At 37.0% G+C, this 12,016-nt stretch overlaps 1 protein-coding gene across 3 annotated transcripts in view; it reads left to right on the forward strand.

Moving 5' to 3' along the window:
• Positions 1–1,899: 1,899 nt before the first annotated feature.
• Positions 1,900–12,016, forward strand: part of LOC118414021 (1-phosphatidylinositol 4,5-bisphosphate phosphodiesterase epsilon-1-like) — a 42,182-nt gene continuing 32,065 nt past the window's right edge. For 2 of the 3 annotated variants that reach the window (XM_035817743.1, XM_035817747.1), the window contains exons 1-3: positions 1,900–2,044; positions 3,358–3,495; positions 9,279–9,408. In XM_035817743.1, the coding sequence (XP_035673636.1) occupies positions 9,307–9,408 (102 nt within the window). In that variant the 5' untranslated portion in view covers positions 1,900–2,044; positions 3,358–3,495; positions 9,279–9,306. The remainder of the gene's footprint in view (positions 2,045–3,357; positions 3,496–9,278; positions 9,409–12,016) is intronic. The other variant, XM_035817744.1, reaches the window with a different exon arrangement.

Below are 12,016 nucleotides of genomic sequence, written 5' to 3' on the forward strand. Positions count from 1 at the left end.
AAATATGTTGGGAAAATTTTATTATGAAATAGTATTTTTCTTCATGTTTAAAACTTTATTTAAAAGTAGGAAATTCTGTTTCCTAGTTCAACGCAACTGTCAATTTATCATATTTCATGACCGATTGTAGTTTGTAAGCAAGGATAGAATTTGATGCTTGCATTTATAATTCTTGCAATTCTAGTGTGCGTGTAGTTTGCAAATGTATAATTTGAATTTCATAAGTTTAGTGCTTTCTATTTGATGCTTGCAATTCTAGTGTCGATGTAGTTTGCAAATGTATAATTTAGATTGCACAATTTTAGTGCTTCCGATTTAATGCTTGGAATTATATAGTGTACCTGTATTTTGCAAATGTATAATTTGTATTTCATATTCATTTCTAGTGTACATGTAGTTTGCAAGTGTATAATTTAAATTTCATAATTTAAATTTCTTCCTATTCAATGCTTGCCATTGTAGTGTACCTGTAGTTTTAAAATGTATGATTTGAATTTCATAATTTTAGTGCTTCCTATTCAATGCTTGTAACTCTAGTGTACCTGTAGTTTTAAAATGTATTTGAATTTCATAGTCAATTTTAGTGCTTCCAAAGTTGCCTTTAAAACAGTGTCACTTATGAGTGTGTGATGTTCGACTGGCAAAATTCATCCAAGCTCACACAGACTTGGTTAATAATATGGATGACATCCACTTGCATCTAAATGTATTTTTCCAAGGAAATCATTCGCCATTGGACTCGAAGAATATCCATAGATGTCTTGCATGCTGGCAGGATTGGTTGGGATAAGCAGCTAGATTTCAAGTATATTTTGAAATGTGGAAAGCTTTTTCTCTCATACTCGCATATATGTCCAGATGATGTCATCCATAACATCAATTCACCTTGGCCTAATGTGACCTTACAGATGTGATTCTTAGATATGTAGTGCATTTTTTAGCAGAGTTGGTGTAGGGCTCCACTGGAAATAAAAGTGCTCCAATTTACAACTAGTTTCAGGTGTGTTTTAATGCCTGTTTTTGCATTTATCTGTTTTCCCCTAACTGTTTTAAGTGCTTTCCAAATAAGATCTTCATTTGCATAATTGATATCTTTCCACATTTCTCTCTTTCTCAGTTACCAATGTGACAAGTTTTATGGTCCTATCATAGAATACTGTGGATTTATAAACTTTTTTTATTGATATGGTAATATTAAAACTGTTGGTTTGCATAGAATGTATCTTAATATGTAAGTCATTACTTGGGCTATCTGCATGCCAAGTATAATGATGATCCATCAACACTTGAGTTATTCTCGCCTGTAAACAAACAAAACCAGCCCCTATCGTTCCAAAAAAGCCGCTATAAGGGGGCCCAAACTTGCTGCACATACTGCTTGCCCCAAAGGCTATCTATCACTAAACATCATGACCACAGCATATCCAGAACACAAGATTTCAAAACTGAAAGTTCCACTGCAGTATCTTGGAAGTCCACTAGGGGGCCCACTGTTGAATTTGACCTTCAATTTCCTAGCACCTGCAGACCAAATATCATACATACAAGGCTTCTGGGATTATATTGTTCACAGACAGACAAACACACCAAAACATAACACTCTTGGCGATGGTACTAATGATCCTGTTCACATTCAATATGAGAATAAAAACATAAACACAATACTGGGATTCCAGCCATCCTTCTAGTAGTTTTGATACCAGATTATCATTTGATAGTTAACTATTTTCTCATACGTTCTTGTCAAAACTCTTTCTGAACAGATACCAGTGATTTCTTGAAGTTATCAAAATTAGACCTACATTTGTAGAGGCATTGATCTCTGGTGGTGCGGTGGTGTATTGTCCCATGGTCTATTACGCCACCTTGTGATATTTATGAAAACTGCAGCGTCCGGCGCCCTGCGGGACAGTGCCCTGCCAGACCAGACGACCAGTTCCGACAACAAACACTACGGGCGGGACTGTCACGTCGGCTGGCGGTGTTGTAGGAATCTGGTGTTTTGCCGGCCACGAGTGAGTTATACGGCGAACATCTCTACATGGTAAGCAGATTCCAGTTGTTACATGTAGTCTGCACAGAAGGGCCAAGTTTTGAAGTTTGCAGCGCGCAGCGAATTCAAACTTTGATCACTCGTGGTGTGTGGTCGACCGGTACTTTTCGGTGCCTTACTTGACCAATGATCCCGTTAGATCAGCACGGATCAATGCCATAAATGTGAACTAACCGATGGTAGTAAAGGCTGGTCTGTAAGTAAAGACCTTAATTGCTACCTCAGCGTACTCAGCACAACAGTCAGCTTTAGATAACAGTTAGGGGAAAACCTACCGTTTAGACCGTTTTACAAGTCACTCTCTGTTGGGTGGGGGGCGTCATGTGTGTCAAATTTTGTCTGTAATGATTGTGCTGTAGAAATTTGTATACTGTTGCATAAAATTATAGTCTTCTAATGGTCAATATGAAACAGTTGGTCGTTGGCTATATCAATTCACATACGTGATCGCGTGATTTTGTCGACATTCATGTCACTGGTCGGTGTGTGTTGGGGGGGGGGGGTAGTCAACTCACAAGGGAAAGTTCATTTGTGTCTAAAGAAGGTTTCCATGTAGCTGGAACCTCATCTGAGCAAAGAATTACATCATCGTGGAACATAGTGGTAATAGGATTGAAATTGTAAATGATCCAATCGATTGCTATTGTGTCTGAGAGACTGGGGCAAGAAAAAGACACACCCTCACCCCCTTCAGTTCACATAGTTCACACTGTGGGCCTGCATTTGAAATATACTATCCTTTGGAAATACAATAAACCCCAGTGACAGTGTTCATTTCAGAATGATAAAGATAAAGCATTAATCTTCTTACCAGAATGGATACTAGTTTGATTTTGAAATTTAGTCATTTTGTATTTGGAAAAATTTCGTTTTAGTTTCATTTACTGATTTAGTAAGTAATCCACTGTGTTTGATTTGATATTCATCAGAATATGTCTGTTTACAATTATCCTTTCCTTTAGTGACTTGTTTTGCCAAACAATGATAAAGATTGCACACTGTTTGTCCCATGTTTACGTGACGAGATTTCCTATAGTATGATAGAAAGCATCTTTCAGCCACATTCCACTTTTATTTGCTAATTTTTATGTAAAAAAATTGTTTGGCAGGGAATCACAAAGTTTATATGTTTATCAGTCTTTGTTCTTGATCTGAAGTGCTTTTAGTAAGAACAAACAGTCACAGTTCAATTAAGTCATATTATTACAAAATGTATACTATATACTGGTGACCATTTCCTGTTTGAATATCTGAAGTACTGATAACTTAAACATACTAAAGTAACTGATTGATTACATTTTCAGTGGCTAGTGGAGTAGGAGAGCTTGATGACCAGACTGTGTAAGGCTGAGTTTGCAGAAGTGATTTTCTCAATGCTTCTTTCCCTTGTTGATGCCGTGACTGGTCTTTCCTTTGGAATTGAGCCCAGGTGAGTTGAACAGGTGAGAACACTTTATTGTAAGAACCCACTTATATTTTAGGGTCCGCAAATCATGATTCACCCAGGCCTAGGATTTTTAATTTTATTTTTTCTGGTATGAACAGTTCTTAGTTCTTGTAAGTTAAGATCTATTTGGAAGGTACTAGTTTACTAGTACCTGGTAAGTCAAATCAAGGAGCTTTTAATTATAAAAGCTCCTTGGTCAAATCTACTTCAGAAGTGGATTCGGATGGAATCACTTCAGTCCTGTGCCTACCTGGTGAATCCAGATTTGTGAATCTTGGTCATAATGAACATCTGGGTCTTTCTTTCTAGTCCTGTCTAGTTATTTATCAATCTTGTAGGATAGTCCCTTCAGTTTTAGAAAAATTTAAAACTAATTTCCAAAGTAGCCCTGCTACAAGTACAAATCATTCAACATAAACTTAACAATAATCCTATAACATAAGATTTAGTGAAAGGCTTGCAAAAGTCAGTGATTTCTTTGTGCCTTTTTGTATTTATGATATCAAACAATTCAACCCCACATTTATTAACAATTGGTTATAGATTTGATTCAACTGTAGCAAATGCAATGACGTACATCAGGACAATATGGCAAATACTGTAAATGCATTTAAGTTCGCGGGGATTTAATTTCGCGGTAGCGGGAAAAAGAACTTTTCGCGGTGGTTTTAATTTCGCGGTAGCACCATGCACTGTAGTATCTTAATGCCCTGGAAAAATGTTCGCGGTGGTTTTAAATTCGCGGTGAAATGGCCAATGCGAAAACCGCGAATATAAATCCACCGCGAACATTTCTGCATTTACAGTACTTTGGTGTAGGGCTACGGCTCACACTAAAGTGGCTCGTAAGTTCTAGTATGGTGCAGTTTTGGAAAGCCATTACAATGAATTGAACAAACTTACAAGTATCATACTGATGCCACTTTGTTGATTTGGTAACCAGCATAACACAAGCCAACAAAGTTTAAGCCGGGGATACTTGAGTACAAAGTCGTGACTAAGTACAACAGCACATCTACTTAAACTTGTTTGCAGAGCACCATGGGAACAGGAAGTGATGTCATCTCTGAAATGCATCCCATAAGAAATGGGAGGAAACAAAATCTAACTGGCAAATTCTACTTACAACATTTATAACAGGTACTATATCATACCTAATGGTAGGTCAAGGGTAGATCAAGAAATGAATAGTTAATCGTCACAGCATATGTATGTACAAAATTGGTGAATTCGGTGAATTTCTTCTTTCACAATATCATCATTAAGCTCGATAATCTGAATTTCCTGATCAAGAAATTGCATTAATTCCATGAATTCGTAGAATCTTCATATGTAATACTCCATGTACATGTAAGAAGGCCAGGACATTACACTTTTCCCAGTTTGTTGTATCCAGTTGTTTGTGTACTGCTGGGCTGTTTGAACAGTACAATCCTGGCATACTTACCACATGTTTACCTCATGCTTTTGTCTTCTGGAAAATGTTTGCCAGTAGATAACATGGATAGTAGCAGTTTGTTGCCCCATGGCTGAACACTTTATTTGTTTGTCCACTCTCGATGATTGCCTGGTTGTCCTTTGGTGTAGTGAATGCAACAATAAACTTAAGAGAACACGTGTAGCTTTTGTTGAACATTACTCATTATACCCCTCAAAGTAGCTGCAGTGATCTGATTTGTTCCATTTTTTGTGATTTGACCATCGCTGACATGCATTTTAAAAACTTGTTTTTATTGAAGCCATCAGCAGAGTTAGGGTTAACGTTGTATCATTTGAATTGGCATATTTTGGGTAATCTTGTTGGGATGTAAAAACTTAGCTACAAACCTGATATTTGGTATAAAGATGTATTTGTTGAGAGGAACAGAGGAACAACGATTGTTTTGCAAAGAAATACCTCAAGCACAATGAATGATGTAACCAGCAGTAGGTAAGTTATGGAACTAGCAAATGATCAGAGTATGTCTGACTTTTCTGTTAACTAGTCTTCCAAAAATGCAATTTTGTTCGCAGAACAGTAGATTGTTGTGTAACACTAACGTAAGGCCAGGTTGATATGATCATCTGAAGAACCTCCTCTGGGAACCCTAAAACGGAAGCAAACTTGAAAAAAAAAAGTTTGTCAAAAAAAAGTTGCCTTCATAATGAAATCTAAGAGTAAGAAGTCAGGAAGGTTGAACAAATGACACATTTGTATATTGGTATACTAAACAGCAGGTTCTTCATTTCTGTTCTTTTAGTACATTTTTTTTTTACTTTGGAATTCAATTTATATTCTACATCATGGGTAGTTTTAGCTCACATTCACTTGGTAGCAGTCAATTATGTTACTAAATTTACCAAGTCTTCAGCATTGACTGAGCAGACTATAGAAAAGCTACCTACGGGATGCCATGTACACTCTGTAAGGTCTATTATAAATAATCATCAATCTGCCAGTGTATAGTCAGCTTCGCAGGCATTTATCAAACTTTCAAAGGACCTGTCATACCGACTTGTAAGCTGCAGCTGGTGTCTCAATCATTTTGTTACAGGGCTCGAAATGCCACCTGCATCTGCAGGTTAACTTGCAGGTAAAATTGGAGCTGTGCAAATATCTATGGTGTCTACGTGCACCTAATACCTGCACTGGTCCATATACTGGGTTTTATACATAAATGTCCTACGATGTAGGTGTATGTGAATTGTTATAAGCTGCACTATTACCACCTATAAAGGCATAATAGAAAAGTAGCAATGGTTCCTGAACTATTTTAGTATGAATCATGCATACTTCTTGAATTCACAGTGGTGCTGGTAAAATTTGTCTGGTGCGGGTAATTTTCAATGTTGCAGAAAAAAGTATTTCGAGCCCTAACGTTGTATCTTTGAAGTATTCTTGGTATGGGGGTATGATAAGGACCGGCATGTCAGTTTTATTCAATTAAAGCTCAGAATTGCTTGACGTGCATAATAACCAGTAGCTGTAAACGTACCCCAGACAGGTGCACACTTATACATGGATGTGTCATTCACTTTTCATGCGGAACAAATTGGCTCTCTACAACTTAAAGAAAACAAGTAAAATGATAGTAAATTTGAGTTGTATCTATAATAATATACCCAGCTGCAGGCCATATCTAATTGTTTAATACCAGTGTTTGGACTGGTCCGTACTATACGGTAATGTATGGCCCAGGGCTCCATACTTGAATTTGAATGATTTGAAATCGCTTGTTAGTTGTATGTGCTGCTGTCTTACATTTGAACAGCTGACTGCTTGTTTTTTTTAATTGAAATGACATATAAAGTTGTTGATGCGATGTACGTTAAAAGCCATCAATGTCACGTCTTTTGCTCTCTTTTGTGATTTACTCGAGTTTCCTCGGGCATGATATAAAAAATTATATAACACCTTGGATGATACAAAATACCCCATGTTGTATTCTATAGTATATGATTGTATGCAGTATCATAACATAAAAGGACTTAGTCTAGTGTTTCAGATTCAAGATCTCTGCCTTTGCACTTTTGATTGATTATGGTAATCAATGGTAATACTGATAACTTACATGCAAGAGAATTCATAGTTGTGTAACCTGTTTTAATGAAGTTCTCTACATGCAAATGAAGTTTCACACAGCATTTCCCAAGATTTAACTATCAGTGTACTATAGAAACTATATGTAGTTCTTCTGTACAACTTCCAATGTAGTTATAAGCTACCGAAGATTATGTTCACATGTTGTAGGTGCACAAACCATTGACTGATGAACTGAAGTCCATTATTTGACATATACATTTTGTAATAGTACATTGTATGTATGTTTATTTCCATTAACAAGATCTCTTAAAACACTATTATCCTAGTCCTGTACTGTATCTGTAACCGCTGCCACTATTCTATTCCCAGACCATAGCAACTTTACAGGGAAGATATCATATTTCTGTTATGTTATACTATCACTCAGCTCCTGCAGCTTAATACTAATTACCTGCCATTGCCTCAACATTAAACACATTTCCAGTCAAGTAATGTTTTGCCCATTAGCAAACGGTCACCAATGCAAATGGTCTACCTTTGATAAATGTGTCTCATTTACATTGTGTATATATAGCCTGCCTTATATTGTGCTATTTGTAGGTGATTGTAAGAACACCACTAAACACACATGGCCTAACTGGTGACATTTACTCAGTGTGTTTGTGTAAGTCCAGCTAGGTAAAGAGCTGCTACTTTAACCACCAGTGGTCCATCTTAGTACAAGTTTTATGCTCATGTTTGCAGGGTATAGAAATGCAAACCACTGAGAAAATGACATGAGAATAATTCTATGGTACAGAAATATGCTAAGGGTTTGTGGACTTTTCATCAGTTTAGAAGCTCTTAACTTTACTCTTCAATTATTTATCCCCTAAGCTCAATTAGTGCCTTGTGTTTTTTGTAGAAGAGGAAGGAATTCTAACCACAGAAATACAAGTCAGCTTCATGGATTTGGATCAATTTATGTATACCTCAAATTCAAGATTTATCTTTGCCAAGAAACTTATGTTTTTATCAGTATTTGGAAGTTATTTACAAATGTATGGGTGAACACCATTGAATATTGATTGTGTAAATTAGGACCTCATTTGCATAAATTATCAGAAAATGCTATCATAGCCTTCTTTCTTAAGATAGATTGTATACGTCTCACTCTGTTATTTGGGTTTACAGAGTTGATCAACTAATATGATTTATGGTTCCGGTTCGGAATTTCAAGTGACCAGATATCTAAATAGTCCCTAAGAATAAGACGCAAATCAGAGGTTGTCTCTATAGTTTTGGCTCTAGATTTTCCGGCTATCGCTTTAGCAATGTATAATCTTTTATACTTCTCCAAATGCTTGTTGTTCGTAGCGTTTTATGGTGTCGGAGATTTGATCGTGCGGCGAACACTTCCTGGTATTAGTGCACGCGATAGCGGTAAAGTGTTTCGTCGCCTGATTACCCAGATCGTGCATTCTATGTGCGTTTTGGGTGTTTAAGCGCCATCGGAGCTCGCGGAAAACGTATCGGATAACTTTTCTTCCTTTTTTGCTCAGTATACAGAAGAACTCTTGACCTTCATTGCCATATTAGTCATTATCCCAGGAAAATTCATTTTTTCCGTGTAGCGGCCTGTAAAAAAAGCCCCCAAATTAACAATTTCTGGGTGAAAATTATATTTTAATGATGGTTTTTACCAAAAATAACATTTCTACAGAAAATGTCAAATGAGTCTGTCGGTCAGCGACAAAGCACCCGTTTCTATCGGAAACATCGAATTGTCCGTAAAACGATGTTTTGAGAAGTGATAGTGCTTTTCTCAGAGACAGTCAAATCGGCCCCGAATCTTAAAAAAACTCCTAACCGGAACCTTATGCTTTTTGAATAAATGAATGCTATGATTCATGCAAATGAGGACCTTATTTGCATATTTAATGACAAACACACACAATACATAAGTTGTAAAGATTAAAATCATTTGTTGAAGGATGGGGTTGTGGAATTCTAGTTAATTAGGTGGTTTCTATGCATAAAAGAATGGGGAAAACTATAAGTTATAACCTTTACCAATGGTTTGTTCAACCTACATTTGTACATGTATGTTCCAATTTTGTTATATAATTGTCATTGTTATAAATGGTTGATGCATGAGGGTAAAAGTGTTAGATGTTTCTGAAGAATTCAGGGAAAATTGCTGTAGGTGAAGATGAAGAGTCTTAACTTGAACCTGACACAAGTCTACCACTGAGCAGGCTTTTGTATATTCCCAGCCGGCGGAACTGAGCCCCAGTGGGTGACATGCACTCCCTGCACCCTAGTGACGCTACAGGGCCTGACAACGGAGAGAATGGCACGTCCGGTCTCCACGGAAACCAGCAGGTGTCCTGTAGAAACGAACAGGTTTGTAAAATCATCTTGATCTTGTTTTAAAAATTAGAAATATCTCAGCTGCTCAAAGTAACTAGCTTCTAGATTGGTATCGTCAGTAAAAACATACTACAGCTGTACTTGAGCTACATGTAGGGCAATCATGACATGTCTGCAGCTGCAAATGGCCAATTAGGTCAATCTGTGCTTCCAATTGTTGATGAGTTGGAACCATTGCCAATGAGCATGACACCAAACATTGGGAATCCCTGCTGGTAAGGTGGGTTTCCTTGGGGCTGTCGTGAGCTTTTAAAGTGACTGACCTTACTTGATGGTATGCTGTCACTGACCTTATGTTTATCATAGAGACATATACGATATGATATGTCAGATGATTTCATATCATGAATCGCTTCAAGTGCAGATCCCAGTACTTTAAATCTTGAAACAAGTTGTTGACTCAGTAAGTATGCATTTAACATGTATTCTACTACACTATAAAATTATTTCAACTGCATATTTAGAATACGAACAAACTTCCTTTTCTTTCCTATAAGGAAATAGATTCACCACAAAAGTAACTGAATTTATGGTCCTCAAAGAAGAAAAATAACGAGTTACTCTAATTTAGTAATTAGATGACAAAGGTTAGTTACCATTTTGGGTCAAGATCTGTTGAGGTTTTGGTTTTGAACATCTGGTAAGCTGATCAGGATCTAAAGCTTTTAAAATTTGTTATTGAATTTTATGTAGCATAAGTCTCTACGAGTCTGACACTTGTTTTGATGGTATTATCAGTTATATAATTGCACTTGGTTTCTATTGGCACTTGGCTTCTTGTATCCAGGTCTTAAGAGATTAATAGAACAGATGTACTATCAGGAAAAAAGCCCAACTCCTACAGCTAGCAAGCATGGGATTGAAGGCTTACTGTCTTTGTGCCAGCCTCAGCGTTGCTAACAAGTTTCCCAATTGGGCTTGCAACTGATTTACTGTACATGTATTTCATTTTCATTCAATCTGTTCAAACCCACCAGAAATTGGACAATTTCATATTTCATAATAGCCAATCTGAGACTAAATGTAAGTAAATTGGACGTGAGGCTGTGAAGGTCATGTGGCCTTGCCTCACCTCCACTTTTGTATTGACATCTTGACAGCCTCAACTCTTCTATTCTTGATATCATTTTAATGGCTGGACTAGAAATAGACTTAGCCAAAAATAGGTGTCCTCTATAACCTTGAGCTAGCCACACGTCTCTGACGTTGGAACAGTGTTCAGTTTCAAATCACCCATATCTCTCCGCGTCACCACATAACATGTCTTATCAGAACTATAAGACATTTCACCGTTAGCACTCTATAGCTTCAATGTAGCTTTGTTCTGCTCTGGAACATAATGTCCATTTAGTGTTCAGTGACTTCAGTCAAAACCAAAAGTAAACTATTATAAAGGTTGAATTTTGAGTTGAAAAGAAAATGATTAGCAATTAAAAAAAAGCTTTGTAATTTTTATGCATGGTTGTAACATATACTATTACTGTATGGATGATCTGTGTGATGTTTGATACCATGAGCACCTTGTGCCTTACATGTGTCCTGTAAATATTCATGTTTTTTCTTTGAAGTCCTGTTACCTGTGCAAGGCCAGGTGAGACATACCTGTAACCTAATCACCATACCTGAACTAGGATGACCCGAAATGTGTCCAGTAATACCAGTCCAGTCTCTTGTGGCTGGTTCAATTACACCAACAGATAGTCTCTTCGGTGTGACTTATTCATTACGATATGATAGACTGAATAAACCTAATATTGTACATGTGATATACTAGTAATATGGCACAGGATAATACTTGTGAAGAAAGGAAATGTACACCAGACAGTCCAGACCTGTATCTATTTAGTGAAGATTGGATTCTTTGTAATGATATTTCTTATAGTTTTTGAAAAGTGTAAATGTAATACGGGAGTTATGCTTGCCATTAGGCCAGACTACCATGAATATGTTTTCCAACACAAGAGCAGTACTCTGGGAAATGGACCCTTCACAAGAGTTTGTTGGTGCAGTGGAATCCCTCCATTTTGGAGCACTGGTCTTTTGGCCCTGAAAGGCTTGACTCCTGACAGAGTCAGATTATAAAATACATTAAGCTTTAGTGTTGATGTGGAGGCTAAAGGTCAGAATAAACCAGGAGCCAGTATTTGTTTAAAGAGTGCAGTGGCCAGGACCACTTCCTTCCTCCCAACCACACCCCATGTCTGGGTGGAGCTCCTGGTCCACCAAATGTGCTCTATAAATATAATGTTGAAACAGCAGGGCTCGAAATACTGGGTGCATGTGCACCCAGGTGCACCCAAAATTGGAACTGTGCACCCAATTTTTTTCTTAGGTTAATATGTATGGAAAGATATCATGTATACTAGTATACATCATATTCTTGACATCTAAGTGTTAGATAATAGATAATAAAAATGTCTGTCATGTTACTTGTTTAAGAATTTGGTAGCTTGTAATTAAGTTTTGTTACTAGTTTTTTTTTACATTCTACTTAAATTTAAGTGGTGCACCCAAAAAGTTTTTGGTGCACCCAATTTTTTAAGCGTGGGTGCACCAGTGCACCTAATCCCAAAAATAATTT

The sequence above is a fragment of the Branchiostoma floridae genome, chromosome 4 (assembly GCF_000003815.2).
Source record: "Branchiostoma floridae strain S238N-H82 chromosome 4, Bfl_VNyyK, whole genome shotgun sequence".
In the NCBI taxonomy this organism is placed as follows: domain Eukaryota; kingdom Metazoa; phylum Chordata; class Leptocardii; order Amphioxiformes; family Branchiostomatidae; genus Branchiostoma; species Branchiostoma floridae.